General features: G+C 34.6%; 1 protein-coding gene across 1 annotated transcript in view; it reads right to left on the bottom strand.

The window, feature by feature from the left end:
• Positions 1 to 9,452: 9,452 nt before the first annotated feature.
• The window catches only part of ZNF804B (zinc finger protein 804B), a 518,489-nt gene continuing 505,366 nt past the window's right edge, over positions 9,453 to 22,575 (bottom strand). Inside the window, exons 3-4 of the mRNA XM_061166376.1 lie at positions 18,972 to 19,102; positions 9,453 to 13,116 (exon numbers count right to left, since the gene is read on the bottom strand). Of these exons, the coding sequence (XP_061022359.1) occupies positions 9,453 to 13,116; positions 18,972 to 19,102 (3,795 nt within the window). The remainder of the gene's footprint in view (positions 13,117 to 18,971; positions 19,103 to 22,575) is intronic.

Raw genomic sequence — 22,575 nt, 5'->3', positions numbered from 1 at the left:
TTACAAGCAAAGATCTAGGAAAAGTATTCTGAAAAGCTCTAATGTTTTTTGCTCATCCAAATATGCAAAAGTTCTTGAATATTTCAGGATGGAGATTTTACAACTTTATACAAATAACTTAAATTGTTGAGTTATTCTTCATGTTGAGTCAACAACTACATTTTTGTAGTATTTGCCCTTTCTGCCTTAAAGAGAATAAATATGATCTTCCATTGTATACATTTCTATGCTACCTTTTAGATATTTAAAGTTAGAAAGTTATTCTCATATATTTCTTTTCACAGCAAGTGTCCTTTTCTTTGCAGTGCACATATTGATTTCTTTATTTTTCATATGGCAATTTACCGGAGTCTGTTCTACAAAGCATTAATTCCATGAGACAGTGCACAGGCAAAAAAAAAAAAAATCTGTATTATTACTTTTGGAAATTCAACATATTCTATCTTTCTCCTGGAAATGTCTAGTGCATGCTGCTTGTCAAACATTCTGAGATACACCAAAGTAAAGAAGTAAAATTACTTAACCCAATATTTCTCTAGAATATTTACAAATTTAACTTGTATTTAGTTAATAATTTTTGTTAATTCACAGAGCTGATGTTATTCATCAGTGTAAAAGCATAAAATTAATCTGATCTCTTAACTGGTCACATCTGCCATTTATGGATCCAATTCAGTTTGCCAATAACTCTCTTAAATTGTGTCCTGGAACAGCACAGAGTTTTCCACAAATGGTCTATTCTATCCAAGTTCCAAAAATAAAAAATCCTTAAAGGATAAAAAGTGCTATATTATACTACACAAAAATATTAATTCAAGTAGGATTAGAGACTTGAATGTAAGATTGGAAAATCTGCAAAGCCTTGAAGAAAACATAGGATGTAAATTTCTTGACATAGGTCTTAACAATGATTTTTTGGATATGACACCAAAATCTAAGACAAATAAAAGGAAAAATAAGCAAACAATAGTTCATCAAACTAAAAAATTTCTGCACAGTAAAGGAATCTATCGACAAAATGGAAAGTCTAATCTATTGAATTGGAGAAAATATTTGTAAGTCATATATCTGATAAGATGTTAACATTTAAAATATATAAAGAATTCATAAAACTCAATAGCAAATTAAAATTATGATTAAAAAATGGGCAGAGGATCTGAACAAACAATTTTCAGAAGGTATACAAATAGCCAACACGTGTATGGAAAGACTTGCAACATCACTAATCATCAGAAATAAAAATAAAACCACAATGAGATATCACCTCACATTTGTTAGAATGGTTGCTATTTAAAAAGACAAGAGATAAAAGAGATGAAGAAAATGGAACCCTCATATACTGATAGTGGGAATATAGTGTAGTCATTATGGAAAATATTGGTGTAGTCATTTTGGAAAAGAGTATGGAAACTCTTCAAAAAAGTAAAAATAGAACTACCATATGATCTAGTAATTCTACCTCTAGGTATTTAAAAAAGCAATATCAAAAACACTAATTTGAAAAGATACATGCACTTCCATGTTCATAGCAGTATTATTTACAATAGTCAAGACATGGAAACACCCTAAATGTCCATTGACGGATGAATGGATAAGGAAATGTGATATATATATATATATATATATATATATATATATATATATATATATACACAATGGAATATTATTTATCAATAAAAAGAATGAAATCTTGATATCTGCAACAACAGGGGTGAAACTAGAGGGCATTATACTAAGCAAAATAATTCAGAGAAAGTAAATACCATGTGATGGCACTTACAAGTGAAATCTAAAAGTCAAAACAAAGCAACCATCAATACACAAAAACCTTAAACTCATGGATATAGAGAACAGATTGATGTTTGCCTGAGGCAGGGAGGTAGGGCTCAGAGGTTGTCAAAATGAAAGGGGTTTAAAAGCACAGATTTCCAGTTATAAAATGAATAAATCAAGGGTGTATAATGTACAGAACGGTGACTATAGTTAATAATACTGCATTGCATATGGCAAAGTAGCTAGGAGAGTGGATCTTGAAAGCACTCATGAGAAAAAATTTGTAATGATGTATGGTGATGAATGGTAACTGGACTTATGATGACCATTTTGTAATATAGCAAATAGCAAATGATTATGGTATATACCTTAAGTTAATGTTATGTAAGTTATATATTGATAAAAATAATCTTAAGAACATGAACCTCTTTTTACTAATTTTGTATAATTCCTATGATATAACCTAATATTTCATAACTTTTTGCAACTTTTTAAACATCACTGAATCATATGCAGCTTGAACCTACTAAACTCCTCATTTTATTGATGAACTAGAATTAGGCTCTGTCTCCCCAATAATCTACATGTACAAAGCTCTGTTAATTAAAGATAAATGTAGAATTTGATATTTATTTATGCTAAATTTCACCTTTCAAATTTTGTCCCATTTTTTATCATTTTGGATTTATTTCACATTGCATTGTGCCATTCACTCCATTCCTAGTCCTGGGTTTGTGTTTTCCTATTTGATAGACATGTCTTCCATGGTTTTGTCCCTGTTTATAAAAGATTGACTCTAACAGAGTACTACACAAAGACTTACAAGCAGTCTCTATAACCCTCTCTCAAGTTTAGAATTAGTCCAGGTCTCAATATATCTTTTTTAATTAGCACATTTGTCATACAGTGCTGACTACAATTCATAAGAATATTTATAAAGTGTCTCTCTATAAAATACCCATACATTTTACTGTATTTTGCTCCCAGTCACTTCACCACATCTCTGGTGAAGATAACAAAGAAACACTACGTGACTAATGAGATACTTAATTCTCTGTCTTCTTACCTGACTCAGCAACATGTAACAGAGTTGATCATTCTCACTTCTTTGAGTCACTTTCTTTACTTGCCTGATAGGCACACACATTTTTCTGAATTTTTCTATGAAACTTGAAAGTTCATCATGGTCTTGTTTTTAATGGGAAAAAAAAATCTGAAAAAGAATGGATATATGGTTCCTTCTACTTCCACTCTTAAAGTTAGAGTGACCTAGGGCTCAGTCTCTGAACCTCTTATCCATCCTACCTATCCCTGTTGGTATTACTCAGGGTAATGGCTTCAGACTCTTTCTATAAATTAATAATTTCTGAAATTATTTGTCCTTTTCACACCTCTACTCAAACTTTAGATTCTTATTGCCAACTACCAATGCAATGTTTCTACTTCAATATTTAAAAGGGATCTCAGAATAGTTAAAGTAATTATCCTCCCATAGTGTTCTGCATTTCAATTAACAGCAAATCCATCCTTCTAGTCGTTTGTACAAAAAGTATGATGTTACCTCTGATTTCTTTCTTTGTCTTATACTTTACTTCCAATAGGAAGCACATTTTCTCAGCCTTACACTCAAAATATCCAGGATCTTACCTCTTCTCAGTATTTCCACTAGATTAACCCTTAGCAAGCCATTGCATTCTCTTGTCAGAAATACTCAAAAAATGAAAGTATTAGTCACTCAGTCATATTCAACTCTTTGTGACCCCATGGACTGTAGACCTCCAGGCTCCTCTGTCCATGGAATTTTCCAGGCAAGAACACTGGAGTGGGTTACCATTTCCTTCTCCAGGGGATCTTCCTGACCTGAAATTTAACTATTGGCCTCTGTTCTCCAAATTCATTTCCCCAGCAACTATTCACAATGCAATAGCTGAACGAGCCTGGTAAAGTCTATTAAGAATCATGTTGCTCCTCTGCTAAAATTATCCAATAGCTTCTCATTTCACAGTAAAAGCCAGTCATTATAATGGTTGGTGTGATTCCCAATGATTTTGCTCTAAATTTACTTCTCTAGTCTTATCTCCCATAATTCTCTGAAACCCTCTTTCCTAGTCACAGTGTCTCATAGTATAAATTTGATGAGCACACACAAAGAGTTGTTGATCTTAGCCTAGAATGCTCACTTCCTTCAGGTTATTGGTGAAATATCACTGTTACAGTACAGCTTCCTCTAATTAACCTACCTAAAATTGTATTTTAGCTACTACTCCTGACCAAGCATCTTTATCTACTTTCCCTATTTATTTTCCTCAGTAGTATTTATCATCATCTAGCATAGTATTATATTATTTTAGTTGTCTATTCTGGTTTTTATTTCTATAACTCAGTTAGAATTAAATTACATTATGGCATTAATTTTTGTTTTGATTATTATTATATCCACAACAGTCAGATTACTGCCTAGCACATGGTCCTTAGTACATATTTGCTAAATAAGAAATAAAATAAAGTGAATACATGAGAAAAAATAATTTTGCTTTCATACTATTTGGTTTTAGTGTACCTGTTAGTTACTAGTGACTGTCTTTTAATTAAAGACCATCATTAAATATTCTGCTTAAAATTTTATCTATGAATATGCTAACTTTAGATACCTGGAGAAACAGGCAAATTTGGTATTGGAGTACAGAATGAAGCAGAGCAAAGGCTAATAGAGTTTTGTCAAGAGAATGTACTGGTCATAGCAAACACCCTCTTCCAACAACACAAGAGAAGATTCTACACATGGGCATCACCAGATGGTCAATACCAAAATCAGATTGATTACATTCTTTGCAGCCAAAGATGGAGAAGCTCTATACAGTCAGCAAAAACAAGACTGGGAGCTGATGGTGGCTCAGATCATGAACTTCTTATTGCCAAATCCAGGCTGAAATTGAAGAGACTAGGGAAAACCACCAGACCATTCAGGTATGACCTAAATCAAATCCCTTACAGTGGAAGTGACAAATAGATTCAAGGGATTAGATCTGGTAGACAGAGTGCCTGAAGAACTATGGAGGGAGGTTCGTAACATTGTACAGGAGACAGGGGTCAAGATCATCCCCAAGAAAAAGAAATGCAAAAACAAAAATGGTTGTCTGAGAAGGCCTTACAAATAGCTGAGAAGAGAAGAGAAGCGAAGGAGAAAAGGAAATACATACCCATTTGAATGCAGAGTTCCAAAGAATAGCAAGGAGAGATAAGAGAGCCCTCCTCAGTGATTGATGCAAAGAAATAGAGAAAAACAGTAGAATGGAAAGACTAGAGATCTCAAGAAAATTAGAGATACCAAGAGAATATTTCATGCAAAGATGGGCTCAATAAAGGACAGAAATGGTATCGACCTAACAGAAGCAAAAGATATTAAGAAGAGGTGGCAAGAATACACAGAAGAACTATACAAAAAAGATCTTCACGACCCACATAATCACGATGGTGTAATCACTCACCTAGAGTCAGACATCCTGGAATGTGAAGTCAAGTGGGCTTTAGGAAGCATCACTATGAACAAAGCTAGTGGAGGTGAATTCCAGTTGAACTATTTCAAATCCTAAAAGATGATGCTGTGAAAGTGCTGCACTCAATATGCCAGCAAATTTGGATAACTCAGCATTGGCCACAGGCCTGGAAAAAGTCAGTCTTCATTCCAATCCCAAAGAAAGACAATGCCAAAGAATGCTCAAGCCACTGCACAATTGCACTCATCTCACATGCTAGTAAAGTAATGCTCAAAATTCTCCAAGCCAAGCTTCAACAGTACGTGAACCATGAAATTCCAGAGGATCAAACTGGATTTAGAAAAGGCGGAGGAACCAGAGATCAAATTGCCAATATCTGTTGGATTATTGAAAAGGCAAGAGAGTTCCAGAAGAACATATATTTCTGCTCTATTGACTATGCCAAAGCCTTTGACAAACTGTGGAAAATTCTGAAGCAGATGGGAATACTAGACCTCCTGACCTGCCTCCTGAGATATCTGTGTGCAGTTCAGGAAGCAACAGTTAGAACTGGACATGGAACAAGGGACAAGTTCCAAATAGAGAAAGGAGTATGTCAAGGCTATGCATTGTCACTGTGCTTATTTATTTTGTATGCAGAGTACATCATGAGAAATGCTGGGCTGGATGAAGCACAAGCTGGAATCAAGATTGCCAGAAGAAATATCAATAACCTCAGATATGCAATGACACCACCCTTATGGCAGAAAGTGAAGAAGAATTAAAGATCCTCTTGAAAGTGAAAGGGGAAAGTTAAAAAGTTGGCTTAAAACAACATTCAGAAAATTAATATCATGGCATCTGGTCCCATCACTCCATGGCAAATAGATGGGGAAATAGTGGAAACAGTGACAGACTTTATTTTGGGGGGATACAATATCACTGTAGATGGTGACTGCAGCCATGAAATTAAAAGACATTTGTGCCTTGGAAGAAAAGTTATGACCAACCTAGACAGCATATTAAAAAGCAGAGACATTATTTTGCCAACAAAGGTCCGTTGAGTCAAACCTATATTTTTTCTAGTAGACATGTATGGATGTGAGAGTTGGATCATAAAGAAAGCTGAGCGCTGAAGAATTAATGCTTTTGAACTGTGGTATTGGAGAAGACTCTTGAGAGTCCCTTGGACTGCAATTAGATCCAACCAGTCCATCCTAACGGAAATCAGTCCTGAATATTCACTGGAAGGACTGATGCTGAAGCTGAAACTTCAACACTTTGGCCACCTGATGGGAAGAACTGACTCATTTGAAAAGACCCTGATGCTGGGAAAGACTGAAGGCAGGAGAAGGGGATGACAGAGGATGAGATGGTTGGATGACATCACCGACTCATTGCACATGAGGTTAATTAAACTCTGGGAGTTGGTGATGGATAGGGTAGTCTGGTGTGTTGCAGTCCGTGGGGTCACAAAGAGTCAGACATGACTGAACTAAATCACTAATATCTACATTAAATAGTCTTTCTTTTATTAAAGTAGAGATACTTGTTCTAATTTCTCTTCTAGTCTTCCTATTTCCTCAAGAACAATTGATATCATTAGACTTTCTTTAGGTAATTTTAATATTCTCTGTAAAATTCTCCTAAATGTGAAGATTCAAACTCATTAGAAGTGGCCAGGAAATAATTTTCTCTGTATGTCCCAAATTTCCTATCCATGTTGGTTCTACAATTTCCACTGTAAAGAATGTTTCTCCTTAATAAGGACAGCAAAACAAAATCAGATTGAAGTAACACTATTATTACTAGATCATCTCTTCTTTCATCAAAATTAAAAAACAATTTGTTTTGATTTTCCCAGTATTTGGGTTACCTAAAAGGTGTTAACTTAGTCTCTGTTCATGTTCGATTTATGGCTATTGTCTTACTGTTTATGAATGTACAGGAATTTTTCAGTTACTCTAATGTTTTTCTTATTCAGTTTATATTGGGATGTTTAAAGGACTACATTTTTCTTTCATTGAAACCTTTTAGAATGGTAAATTTGCTCATGTGATGCTATAACTTTTATAATTTCCTACCCAGAGTTCAAATTATCTTTTATTTAGATTGCAAAGTCTGTCTTCCCACAGTCCAAGAGAGTAAGTATATCCAATGAACATTTTCATAATTGATAATATGAGATAGTCATTTCCATGCCATCAGTTCTTATCAGTCTACACTTGTTAGTCAAAATTAAGTGCGCAAGTAGAGGTTCTCTATTCTAACCTTCTGAGATATTAAACTGTCACCAAGACAATTATAAATATTAATCAGGTGCTGTCTTTTTCATGATAAGACTCCTAGTGAGTTCCTGTAATTATTCTGTCTTGGCTCTATGTCAACTTTGTAATCTGTTTTAGGAAACAGTCATTCACTTTAGTTTTCTTTTTATGTGCTGGGTCATTTGTCATCTATTTTTTTGAAACTATTCGTGTTTATCAATGGTCTCTCATAATAACTTTTATGGAGTTCCACACAAATATAGAATTTTTTGCTATTTGATGATCTTTTTCCTTTTTTTTTCTATTTCTTTTAGATAAAATAGGCTTTTTCACTGCCATACTCCAGTCAAAACTTTCATCCCATAAGTTTCTGGTGGTATCTCAGAAACTATGTCACTTCTTTATGCTAAAACTTTTAATTCAAATTTATTCTCTATCTTTCCTTTACCAGCATTAATTATTGTTTGCAAGTGTTATGGACTTAACCCTTCATTTTTCTTCATCTATAGAGAGGAATGATAATACTGATCTCAAAATACATTTGTGAAGATTAAATGAGATAATGAGGGTCTAGTACTCATCCTGACTCTCTTGATACACACAGGAGAGCTACTGTAAGGACAGCTCTCTTACCTGTGAAGCCAAGGCTGAATAAGCCATCATTATCATGTTTTAGTGATAGAGGATTTTGCATCATCATCCACACAGTGGTGATGGCCAATTACCTCCATTTTTTAAAAATTTGAATTTCTCTGAAACCTGTGCTTATGGGGGCTATGTAGTCACATAAGTTTTCTATGCTTTTAAGAATATAAAATAATAAACTGAACTGAAAGGCCAGTCAGAAATATAGATGTATGAAATGCAAATTCTGTGGTCAGAAAGTATTTTGAATGAATGTTTAAAATTGTTTACAAAATTACAGGAATGGTGATTTTATTAATCATAATTCACTGCATTTTATCAGTTCCTAATAAAATTGAACAAAACACACCAAATACTTTAAAGTTTTCTCAATAAACATCAGGTAAGACTTTTGACATTTTCAAACCTTTGCCACTGTATATAATTGATATACATATGTTGGCTGAACACAGATTTCTGAGAATAAAGAAAACTTAATATTTTAATCCCAACAATATTTGAAAGTTTGGCCAGTGTATTAAAATATTATTCATAGTATATTTTAGTTTTATTTTGCATGATCAAATACTAAAGATTGCAAATATGTGTTTTCTTATACAAAAATTAAATATTCTTAATTTTAGATATTGGTGATTCTTATAATTACAAAATTCTCTTAACATAGAAGTATGTGAAATGAAGGTAACTCAGTTTTCCATGCAAACTCAGCCATACAATGTGGATAAGATTGTTTTGCATTGAAGAGTAATTTTTAATCTGAATTAGTTAGAAAATTTCTTGTCATTTCTCATTTCCTATGAAAATATAGTCTATATTGGTTGAAACAGATTACATTGATTGAAAGCTTAGTAAATAGTGAACCATAGGAACTATTTTTACCACATAATTAGTTTGTTTCACTGACCTTTTATTATTACCTGATGAATAAAACCAAATGTGCATTCATTCACTCATTCAATGAATACCTAGAAGATAGAGTATTATGTTCCATTTAATTTTTTTTAATATTAGTATGCCTAATTTTTTTGTTTTTTTACATTACATGAGAACTCATCCAAAAATACCCCTCTGCCTTTCTATCAAATTACTTTAAATTTGTCTAATTATTTTTAGCAAATTAAGAGATTCTTAAAATGCTTCTATTACAATATTGGCAATTCTGTTTACATTTCTATATTGGTCACATTTTGCATTGGCACCACTCTTTTAAATATAATAATAATCAGACCACTTTAAATACATCATTTTGTAGGTACTGACAATTTGTTTTATTTATCCAGAAGAAGGGCTTTTAGTTCAAGTGAGCTGACACATTTAAGGCCTCTTTCACTCCATTTAATGGTTGCATCTGACTGGAGCAAGAGTGATGGCAAAGATCTTGACCTTGAAACACTGGTTGAATTAGAGGATTCAAGTGGATGATAGAAGTTGTAGCTGGGTTGAAGTGAGGGCCAAACAAGGTGGGGATAAACGCTGAAGGGGGCAAGGGTTGAAATGTTATGTGAGATGGGTGGAAAGGGGCAGTGGTGATTAAATGCAGGGGGTGACCTGCTAAGAAAGTGGGGTGTGCAGGGATGATGGTTGGGGTCAAAGGTGAAAATGTGAATGGATTAAAACGCGGCTGGGAAAGAGGATGTAGATGAGCTATAGGGAGATGAGTGCTATGGGCATTTATGGAAGCAGAAACAATATGCTGCAGGAACGTGTGGTGGATGGCGGTGATAGAAGCCTGCTGGTGACCTGGAACTGTCTGTACAGTGGAGGCCGAAGGAAAAGCGGTGGGCCCTGCAGCAGGCAAAACTCGAAGATGCTTTGATAGGAGCTGTTTCTGCATATGCTGCTGGGCTTGTAACTGTAGGAGCTTATATTTATCTATTTCATCAGGAGAAAATGTTATGGGCTGTTGAATTAATGGAGGAGAAAGAGATTTATGACACACTTCTAAGTCATCTGCTACTTTGTCATGCTTCTGCATAGTTCTGTCATAGTAAGAGTTTATATTCCCCTCTATCTGATTCATTTGCATGCTTCCATCCTGTAAGTCCAGATTCATATCGTTCTCTTTGGTCTCCATTGAGTCAGTAATACCACTGTATCTATTAGATGGAAAAGCACCAGGGAAACCACTTGGTACTAGGTCACAGCTTTGAATAGAAGGTTGGACTTCACCAATTAATGATTTTTGTTGTTCTTTTGTTGTTGGGTCCTTTTTCATGTTTGGTGAGTGAGATTCTGCTACTACATGAATTATACCTTTAGAAAGATGATTATCACAATCAGTGCCCACTAAAACAGGAAAATCATTTGTTGGGGAAATTTTGACTTTGTTTTTGTCAATAGTTCTTTGCATTGCACTGCCTTTATCCTTTCTTCTTCTGCTTTTGTTTGGTGTCTTTCTAGGCAAAGGCAATGAAGGTCTGTTACAGCCTGGTGGTGTAAATGGAATTACACATTGGATTTGTGAAAGAGGCTCTGATTCATTTTTACAGCTGTTTGATGAGATCTCAAAATGAATTGATTGTTCCTGATATTTCTTGGCTTGTACTCTTTCTAAAAGGCTTTTGGCTGTCAGGGAGGTCCTCTCTGCTTCTACAGGGTTCAACTCTGCGGTATCTGAAGGGCTTCTTGGACAGTTTCTTAGAAGGTAGCTGATATTCCCAGAGTTACATTGCATGGATTTTACTTTTCCCAGATCACAAATGTGAGGGCTGTCCAAAGACTGTTGATTCCTTTTACTTGTATTTAAGTAATATATTTTCTCTCTTGAGTGAGAGCCCAATCTGCTGTGCTGAGGTCCCTGGCAATTAGGTGGATTTTCACTGTTTCCAGCACAAGAAACCTGTGAGCTAGAATTACACTGGGTGATTCTTTTGGATTTTTGCCCTGAAAATTGTTGATTTTTGCCCAGTTTAGGTTCTTCTCTGCAATGACCATAAGCATGTTTGGAATATTTTTCATTTTTAATTGATTCCCACAATGTGCAGCTCCCGCCTCTCTCAGTTTCAGACTGTGGGCAGTCACCCTTTGCTAGCTCATCAGACAAGCAGAGACAACTGTGCTTTCGGCGTTTCCGTTTGTGCCTTTCAACTGAGTTCTGTTCTCGTTTGCAAAAGTAGAGCAAATTACCTCTGCCAAGTCCACTGGACCCATGATTGGAATAAGAACTTCTCAAGCTCGTTGTACTGACATGGGATGTGTCTGAAGGGCTAGTACACCTATTCAGAGACACCTTTGGAGAACTTATCTTGTAACTTGCTCTTCCGCATCCAGAAACCCCGCTGGTCATACTGATGTAGTTACTATTCAAGATTACACTGAAATCCTTCCCATGGTCACTGTGGTCCCTTACTGTGTAAGGACTAGACTTCCAGGTGAACTGATTCCCTTCTTCAACATCCAGATGAGGATCACAAGAAATCAGTTTATGCTTTTTTGTCCTAGAGATGCAAGGAGAAAAAGATAGGCCTTCATTTGCATCATTTAGAATTACCCTTTGGCAGCTTTGCCAATGGGCCCTTGAGGGTTCTTGAAGTTCATTATCACCATTTTTATTGTTTCCTACACAATTCTTTAGAGAGATATCAAGGTAAGCAGGCACTTCAGGATTTTTCATTTCCAAGTCACTTGCACTAAAATTATGTTCACTCATACTGGACTCAGAATTGTTGCAGCCCAAATTATATTTCCTCTGGAAATTTTCCCAATCTGGATTAGTTATCCTCATCTTTGGTTTCAGAGACCGATTATCTTCTTGGATCAATTTTTGTTGGTCTTTAATTAAACCTGAGACTTGATTCTCCATTGTAGTCTTCATTTCTGAGGGCTCTTTCTGCAATTCTGTTTTTAAATCCTCTGGATCACGGCCATCCTTTGCGTTTCGAGAAAGCTTAAAATCAAAATATAATGGGTTGCAGCCATAAGAAATACAGGGCTCTGTTTTTGTAAAGAGAAGAAGTTCTGTTGGCCATTGGAGAGTTGTATGGCCATCCTTACTTTTTACGTGGAGAAAAGGCAATGCTTTGGACTTCACATCATGGGGATATGCTTCTCTTATAAAGCTTTGTGCATTTCTGCTAACTCTTTCTGTTTTATCTAATGATTTTTCTCTCTTCTCCTTTCTGGAGTTGGGATTCAGATGAACTGAACTGCTTTGTTCGCTTGGCTCTATTGATGGAAACTCATCCAGACATTCAAATATCCTGGCATCACTATGCTTGTAAATGTTTGTTGGGCTAGAGGAAACATTGGCTTGGTGTGAGTGATTAATGTGGTTTTCTGAAGTGTTCTTCAGTGTATTTCTAGTTTCCTTTGCTCTGCTGGAAGGAGTAAAATCCACATCTGAAAGATGAATGTTAGATTTACTGAATGAAGCATGAATGCCAATTGAATTTTCCAGCATTTCATCAACAAAGTCATTCTTGTCTTGCAAAATTTGAGAGTTTATGGAGAGGGTATTGTGTAAAATACTTTCCAGATGGTTTGATGAGATGTTTACATCTTTTCCCTTAGTGAGATGTGTCTCTTCATTTGCAAACCTGCAGCACATGCATTTCTCTGCAGTTGATTTTGTTTTATAGATGGGTGACTTGTTACAATCATGGGTTTCTTCTGTGTTCTCACTGAAAACTGATGCTGAAGATTCTAATTTTAGATGCACTTTTTTGGAAAAAGAAAATGACACTCCTGTCCTATGATTTGCATTGCTGAGATCTGAGGATGTTTGTGGTACCCTATTTCCAAACAAACGACGTCGGTCTGTTTGCAACTGGTGTCGATTTGCTGTGGTGGACCGCTGCTTATCGGCAATGCTTCTGGAGAGATTCTTTCCTTTAAGGAGAAGAGCATTCTTCATGCATGATACCTTTCTGCCATTCTTAATTGGGAAAATTCCTTGCTGAAGTTGTTTTTCTATAGCTACTTTGGGGGCTTTGTATGCTGGCCCATTTCCAGAAACACTGTAAATAAAACAAATATTTAAATGATTAAGACATCAGATTTGAAATCTTATCTATATATGAACATTTCATAATGTATGATGGTGGGTTCTGATACTATTTTTGAACTGTATCTATTGTAATATAACAATTTCACTGCATTTATGTAACTTAGTATCTCCATGTTTTATAGTAGCTATTTCTAAAATGCTTTGCTTAAGTCGGTTTTTTTGAAATTAGCAAAAAGCAATAGCAAGTGAATATCTTATGCCAGTGCTGCTAAAGAAAATAAAGCATTGTATTTACATCACAATATGTCCCCCAGAGACTACTAATTCTTTGGAATATAGATTTAACCTATTTTGCAAAGAGTTTTCCAATCAGTGCCTTCACCTAAATAGGAAAAAAAAAAAGGAACTGAAAGTCACTTCCAAAGCATAAACATATCTCTTTTATTCACTTTTTTAGTTTAAAGTTCAGTTCAGTTCAGTTGCTCAGTCATGTCCGACTCTTTGACCCATGGACTGCAGCAGGCCAGGCTTCCCTGTCCATCACCAACTCCTGGAGCTTCTCAGACTCATCATGGTCATCGAGTTGGTGATACCTAGTTCAAGCACTATATAATTTTTTTTCCTCAGTCTTAAAATCCCTTCATGTTTGTTTTCTTAGGAAATAGGGTGATCAGTTCTGTCTTTATGACTTGTCACTAATTTGATCAATTCTAACAAAGTAACACACATTTTTACATGCCATCTCAATGTCTTCAATTAGTCTGAAACCCTTCTTTTAGCTTCTTACTCGTCAAAATATTTTCCTTTTATCTTTTTTGCATATATATGTTTGATCTTTTGACAGATTTTTAAAGATTGTTCTTTTGAGCTTGAGTAGCAATTCAATCCGAAACTGGAAAGGATGATATATACAATAGATGAAACTCTTTAGATTAAAATTTTCTCTAATGTTCTGTGAAACACCTACTATAAAACAAATCTTATTGCAGGGGGAAACAATACAAATCGCATCATTGTGAGCTGGCTTTGTTTTCATTTTTGTTGCTTTGAGCTGACTTGCTTTCAGCTGCTTTGCTTGCTGGTTTTGAGCTGGCTTTCTTTTCCTTTTTTACTTTCCCTCCACATTTTTGGACATGCTTTGTTGGCCTTTTCCTATTTTAGATTTTTACTTCATTTTTATGCAGTCATTTATTGCTTGAGCAAACAGTAATAAAATAACAGATATCTTTTTCACATGTAGCATAAATTCTAATGGGGAAGAATCCTTTCCTAGCCTTTGTTCTGAAAAATTCTTTCTTATTGCTTTTACTTAATTATTTGATCAACTGCCATAGAACTCTGGTGTCACGACATTCCTTGTGTTCACCAAATTTCATTGCTTTCCTTCACTGTCTTTATATGTTTAATACTACAGAGACATATTTAATTAGCCTACTTTTATTCATATTGAAACAAATCCACTTGTGCATTTGCATGATTTTATAAATTTTCCTTTTTATGTATACATAATATATTTTGTTATATTTATTTGAAACAATGAACTATGTATATATACATAATTTACATGTATATATTTTATTATATATACATATACATATATGTGGGGCTTCCTTGATAGTTCAGTTGGTAAAGAATCCACCTGCAATGCAGGAGACCCCAGTTTGATTCCTAGGTTGGGAAGATCCACTGGAGAAGGGCTAGGTTACCCACTCCAGTATTCTTGGGCTTCTCTGGTGGTTCAGCTGGGAAAGAATCTGCCTGCAATGCAGGAGACTTGGGTTTGATCCCTGGGTTGGGAAGATCCCGTGGAGAAGGAAAAGGGGATTCTGATCTGGAGAATTCCATGGACTACAGTCCACGGGGTCACAAAGAGTTGGACACGACTGAGCGACTTTCACTTTCACACTCATATATACATATATGTATATGTATTTTGTTATACTTAATACATACAAATAATTATGTGTATATCTCACTTTACCAAGCTATAGTTATAAATTGATTTCTTTTGGTTAATTTTTGCCAGCATTTCTGGGAACTTTCAATTCAACTTTCTTCCGCTCAGATACATTTTCTTCTCTGGTTGATCTGATTATTGCCCTTCCCTGTCCTAGTACCTTATCCTTGAATTTATACATTAAATTTATTTGCTCTCATGACTGTATGCTTTGGTCTTATTACTTATACTAATACTCTAGTTCTTTCAGTCTCTTGTTCTAGTTCAGAAAAAGAATTTGTTTTTAATTTCTATTTTATGGATTCAGTATTTTTCAATGTCCAATCTGTTTATTATATCCATATGGATTTTGATTTACAAACAATAATTTTAGTCACCAGTCTTTAATAATTTCAGATGGCTCTTTTTCTATGAACTAATAATGCCTGTAATTTTAGAGTTGTATTCTTGAATATTGTGGAAAACTAAATTTGGAAAAATTTTAAAGTGTCTGCTCCTTACAGTAACTATTTCATAATGAAAACTTTTCTCTTATTCATCACATTGATCTCCTTTCTTGAATTATTCCATTATGATGTAGATACTGGGCTATTTTTTATATTCTCTTTTTCCTTAATAACAGTTTTGCTTATTATTCTGGCATTGTTTTGTGCACTTTTTTTCTTTATGTTAGTCTAAATATTCTTTTCTATATTGCTGTTTCACTTCACCATTTATCTTTCTAATATGTGTAAAAGCTTCTTTTGTAGTATTCCAAATATGTTCAAACTTCTTTGCTCTTATGTGTTACATTCTGCTCTTCTTGTCCTTATTCTGTTCTCACTTTACAATTCAATATACATTTATGATTATATTTTTACAATGTTAACATTTCATCCTTATTATTCATATCTATTTCTTATATTTATGCTTTAAACTTTTTATCTCATTGCCTTATAAAATTTAATTTCCTATACCTTAAATCTAATTTATTTTTATCTTTGTGATACTTTAAATTTTATTATTTTAATTCAAGCTTATGCCTTGTGACATAATTAAAGGCTTAATCTTTGCTGTCATACTCCCATTTACAATTTCACTTTCTCCTCTAGAATAATTTTTAGTTTATTTCTGTATTTTTACCTAATTATTTTTATTTATAATTTTTGAAATGACATTAGTTACCCTTTAGCTCTTATTAATGGATTGTCTATTTCAATAGTTCTCCCAAATCCAATGCTTGGTAACTCAATACATGCATAATTTAATTCTCTCCTGGGCAAAAAGTACACTTTTCAAATAGGAAGCAAAGCATATCAAAATAACTTGATTTCTTTAAGTGATGTAATTTCCTAATGTTCCACGTTATCTATTTCTTATATAAAGAATGTCATACTCTCAGAAGCAATGGTCACAACTTTTAAAATTTGAAAAAAAAGGTCCATATCAAGATGCATTAGACTTATACATAGTAGAAATTTATGAATAGAGTGAATCTCTTTCTCCCAATAAGATAATTATTTTACTGAAGAATCATGTTGGGTTGATCTACCTAAGAGGTGGCTAAGGTTGACTGCCCTTTATAAGATTCATTAACATTTTTCTGCCATCATTTTTTTAAAAATTAATCTTATTCAAATATTCTTACTACCTGTAAATTCACCTCTCCTCTCCATAGGGTCATGGAAGAATTCTGTTATCTATGTCATCTTACTCAGAAGCCCTCATTATGAGAACAAAGGACAAAGAAGGGTTATCCGAGGAGAAGTAACACAGATGACTTTTTTCACTTGTCAATTCAGTTGCCAAAATGAAAATATTTAATAATGCTATGAACAGACTTCCTTTAGGGCAAGTGCCTACTAATCTGAGAGAACAATTGTCTGGAGGGCAGATGGTGGGTAATAGAAAAAAAAAAATGAAGTAATTTTCCTAGTTCCAAGTTCTGTATCTGAGAAGTTGAATACCTATCATTTCCTAACAATATGATCGGATTGGGACCCAGAGAGCCTAACTACTCTATGGAAGAAAATGCCTAGTTTTGTTTTCATTTAGTTATTAAGATTTCCAAAGGCAGCTCAACCTCAATAGAGCTTATAATTTATTTTATTCAAGACACTTCCTAGATAACTCTGTATACTTAGAACTTTTAAATAAAAGCATCATCACCATCACTGTCCTCACCATCAAGGCTCCTCTGATCCTTTGTCTACTTCTTCCGAAAGAAAATATGGAATGAGTGAGGAGAAATGTAAACGTGTGACAACTTTCATAATAACAAAGGAATCAAAATTCTGTATATTAAGACTACTCAGCTTTTTTGTTTTTTGTTTTTGATTGTGTGACTTTAAAGAACCTATCTAAAGGGTCTCTCTACAGCGAGACTTGCCCTGCTTTTCTAATTTGACTTTTTGTAATTAATCATCCAGGAATTAACAGATTCCCTCAATTATCTCCTGTGTACCATCCTAATGACCATTAGACCTTTCCTTCTAAGCCCTGCTTTGACAAAATATCCTGTCTGATATCTTATTGGCAATAAAGTTAATCTTTATTGTGTTGACAATAAGTTTAGTACCAGTTATGTGTCCTGTTTCTGTGATCACATGTGCCCTAAAAACATGCATTTTTGTATTAACCTCACCTCTGGACACATGGTCTTCTAACCTTTATTATTTTTTTTTCTTTATACCAAATTTCTCACTTATTTTTTCATATTATCTTTTTTATATCTTTATAAGCAAATTAAAATATTCTAAATAGTGAGAAAAATACTTGAGTACTTTCAAGGTGACTGCTAACTGCAACTTAATTCAAAATTGATCCTAAAAAATATTTTTTTAAAGTAAACATGAAGTCTAATATTCTGCTGCTGCTGCGTCGCTTCAGTTGTGTCTGACTCTATGCGACCCCATAGATGGCAGCCCACCAGGCTCCCCTGTCCCTGGGATTCTCCAGGCAAGGACACTGGAGTGGGTTGCCATTGCCTTCTCCAATGCATGAAAGTGAAAAATGAAAGTGAAGTCGCTCAGTTGTGTCCGACTCTTCACGATCCCATGGACCGCAGCCCAACAGGCTCCTCCGTCCATGGGATTTTCCAGGCAAGAGTACTGGAGTCGGGTGCCATTGCCTTCTCCTACTATAATTGAGTCATTCACTCCCAAGCTTACTGTATATTGTTTTTCATTTAAACAATAGGAGTTTAAATTTTGGCACAGAACTACAAATATCACAATTCACCAGCTTGCTGTCAGCTACATTAATTAGCTACATTAGTGTTCTACATTATGATTCATATGAACACAAATCACAATCTGCAAATGTAATTGAGCTCCAGGTAACAAACTCCTTACTACAAAACATCCAGGAGTTCCGAGCCCATGTAAAACTGCTATTTTTCAGCTACAAGAATGTATCAGTGTAATGCTTGTTACAATTATCAATTTAAATGGCACCATGTGGTAAATTTAACTGCATTAATTACATCTTGTTTGTCATCCAGACAATGATAGTGCCATTTATTCTAGTTTCAGGTGTGTACAGAGGAATGCACAGATTTATTTCCTCTCCCAGAAGATGCATTGTTACTTATGATTTAAAAAAAAAATAATAAGACAAAATAACTGTGAAGCACTATAGAGATGCATAAGATACGTATAAATCACCTGGATAGAATAAATGTCTGTATATTAGAATTATTCTTGGATCGTTTCATTAAAGAACACATTAACAATATTAGGAAAGAAAACCTCAGGTGTCAAACTCATTAATTTTTAACCCTTTAGCTATTAGGAATATGTACCTTCAGATATATCTGTTGATTAATTATAATTTGTTTACATTGTTTAGAGAACCAAAAAAATATATGATTGGAATTTCCTGAGACTCTAAAGAGAGTTTTGACCACCTGAGGCACCTTGAATTCTTACCATTCAGACTGTTGCCTTAACTCAGCCAGCTGATGAAGTCGCTTAAGTGCTTTTTCTTGTTTCTTTTCATCTTTCCATGACTTGGAAGCTACATTTCGAGCAAATTCACGTTGCTTTAATTCTTTCAGTCTCTGTGGACAAAGAAGCAAAACAGAAAGGACACTATGAATAAGTAATATATCTTTTTTCCATCCAAAAGCTTCATTATTAAACTCTGTCCAGAGTACAGAGGTGACTTTCTGGATAGGGAAGCCCCTTCTCCATTAATTCTCTTCTCTGCTCCAAGATCAATTTAGTTGTCAACTGGGTTATTTATCAAAGCTTGTCACAATCACTACAGAATTGTACTGCAAAGCTGGACTGCAGTCCTTACCAGGACCACCCTGGGTATGTAATTGCAATCATCTCTGTGCCTGTGAAAACACAAATGGAGGATACTGTGCAATATATGAGTGGGTATAAAGGGAGAGAAAGTTATGCAATGCACTTCCCTCCATGCAATGTCACCAGCTCTCTCACTTATAAAAACATAACTACTCTTATTCCTGAAAATTGGTATGATGAAATACACTAGGTAAAATGAGCTTATTTCAGTAAAGAAATCTGTTATTGTGTAAGATTTAGTTCAAAGCTCTAAATGCAATTCTTAATTCATTTTTTTCTCTCATGGAGATATTTATCCAACTCTGATTTCTATATTGTATCCAGGAGGAAAAGAATGGGTCAGGGATTTAAATTCAGGATAGAGGTTTGGCCTACAACTTCTTTGAATTAATCTTGTCTCTAAAACAATTGGCTTATGTGAAGATTGGATGCTACTCATTACCTGTTTGAATCACTACTTCAGAATATGCCATTGTGTTTAGTCACTCAGTTGTGTCCAACTCTTTGCAACCCCATGGACTATATCCTGCTAGGCTCCTCTGTCCATGGGGATTCTCCAGGCAAGAATACTGCAGTGGGTTGACATGCCCTCCTCTAGGGGATCTTCCCAACCCAGATCTCCCACATTGCAGGTGGATTCTTTTACCACGTGAGCCACCAGGGAAGCCTAATGATAATGAACAAATTGAGATACAGCCATAATCAAATGAGCATCTTGAAGTTTGGGGCTTAATTCTGATTTAAGAGTATATTTGAAGAGTAGCCCTCTTAACCCATATAAAATGACTTTAAACTGCCTGAAATTTGTGTCCTTTAACTGCTTTTATTTCCCAAATCAAGTATAAAAAGACATTTTCCAGGAAAGGCAAAATAGGCAATTAACATTGTGGTGTACTATTTCTCACCTACAGAATAAGGGCCAAGACCTTTAATGACCATTAGTTTCCTTTTTGAAAGGGAACATGTTCAGAGGAGATTGTAGTCAAATCACTGTTCCCAGGTTAAGTATTTAAGGAGGGAAACAGAATACTCTTTCAAAGAAAATATTCTGAGCAGAAAGAGCAAGAATTTCACAGAACTAGAAACAACCACAGAGAGAAAAGTAGAGTCAACCTAAATTTGGTTTTTGACAAATGTTTCAGAGCCTTTTTAAAAACAGGAGACTTCAAAAAATCAAATTGTGGCCCGTGTGTTATCAGAAGAAAAGAAAAAAAGGATCAGTAACTCTCTAGAGCTGCATGACCTAAACCTTAAAGGCTATCTTTGGTCCGAAGATTGAGAGGCTTATAAAAATCCCCATTTCTACTTACCCTCTTACTCTCACCTCCTCATCCCCCATATGCATAATTATCTAGTTACTGGGTCTAATTATCTTATGAGCAAAGACATTTTAGAAATTGTCCAACATAATATAAGAGCCCACAGAGAATGCAGTTCAACTGAGTGAAAGAGAGAGCATGGCTACTTTGATAAAGAGGAGAGGGATTTATTTGATTTTTTTACTCTCAATTACTACTGAACATAAAATATTCTATGATATATTTATTTAATATTTGATATTACTAGGATATAAAACCTGAATAGCCTACGAGAGGAAACCTGTTCTCATTTACTCACAACATCTGATGAATCTCATTATTCAAATCTTGTTTGAAATTTCCAGGTATACCTGGTTCTTTCATTAGCCTTTCATTTTTTAATATTTTACTCCTATTTCTGAGTTACAGAGATGATTGAGAATTTTGTCTCATTCATCCTACAACAAATACTGCTAATTCCTACTATGTACTGCAGATATAGAAATGCACACATCAACTACCTTTCCCTCAAGGGAGACAAACAAGTGAACAGATATTTTTAAAATATAGGATTGAGTTTCTGAAGACTGGACAAGTTGCTTTAGAAGCATACAGGAAAAGTTAAGATAGACTGGGGGTGGAGATGGAGAATTGCTGTGTTGAGGAAATCAGCAAAGCTAAAATATTTTTAAGGAACACAGAAAACTAGAAAATGACCTGAAGTCACAGTCTTGCCTTGGCCAAAGCTGAGTGCTCAAGACTACACAAGGAAATCCCTGCAGAGATCTGCAGAGGGGGCCCTTCAAAGTTCAGCATACTCATCAGAACTACATGGTAAGGCAACTATTCCAGGCCAAGAAAATAACCACCTGAAATAACTAAAGGAAACAATGCCTACCATTCATACAGAACCAGAAATAGTGCCTGCTGTTACCAACAAAATCGGACAAGCTCTTGGGACATTGAGTAGAGAATTCAGAGTGTCTTGCTTCAGCAGAGAAGAATTAGCCACATATTGAGCACTATTTTACATTTGCCTAAGAAACGATTTTTATCATTTTATCAAAGCTAAAAGTACAAATCTGATTCCAAGCAACTAAACTGCATTTCAGAACCAAACTCAAGAATATTTATAAAAATATAAACTTTCACAAACAAGGAAAAATAAATGAGATCTAATCAAAGATTTTTAGACACGTAAAGAAATGAGAAGACACATCCAAAAATAGGAAGTCAACCAATCAAAACCAATACAGAACTGACACAGATGCTAGAATTGGCAGAAAAGTATATTAAGACAATTATAACTGCATACCATATATTCAAAATGTAGAAAAGAGACCGTGGACAAATGTGTGGTTGGAGTCTCTGAAGAAAGAGGAAGGAATATTTGAAAATACAGTGGGTGATAATATTTCAAATTTTCTGAAAACTATAAATACACAGATTCTTTCCCTTCTCCCCTAAAAAAAACTTCAAGCACAAGTGATGTGAAGACAACTACACCAAGGCTCAGCATAATCAAATTTTTCAAAGCCAGGAAAAAAGTGAAAATTTTAAAAAAGTATCTCTGGATAGAAAAGACATATTTCTGTACAGAAGAACAAATATGAGGATGGCAGAATTCTCACTAGAAACAAGCAATTGAGGATATAATGGAGTAACATTTTCAAATTTCTGAAAGAAAATTTAAAACTTTTAAAAATCAAATTCTAGACCCAGTGAACATATCCTTAAAAAAGGGTGAAATAGAGACAATATCAAACACTAAAATCTGAAAGAATTCAACAGCAGAAAACCACATGATAAGAAATGTTAAAGAATATCATTGGACAAAAGGAAAGTATTAACAGGTAGATGGATATATATATATATACATATATATCTACAAAAAACAATGACACCAGAAATAGTAACCATAA

This window comes from Dama dama, chromosome 18 (genome assembly GCF_033118175.1).
Source record: "Dama dama isolate Ldn47 chromosome 18, ASM3311817v1, whole genome shotgun sequence".
Taxonomy (NCBI): Eukaryota; Metazoa; Chordata; class Mammalia; order Artiodactyla; family Cervidae; genus Dama; species Dama dama.
This window is presented reverse-complemented; position numbering and strand designations above follow the sequence as displayed.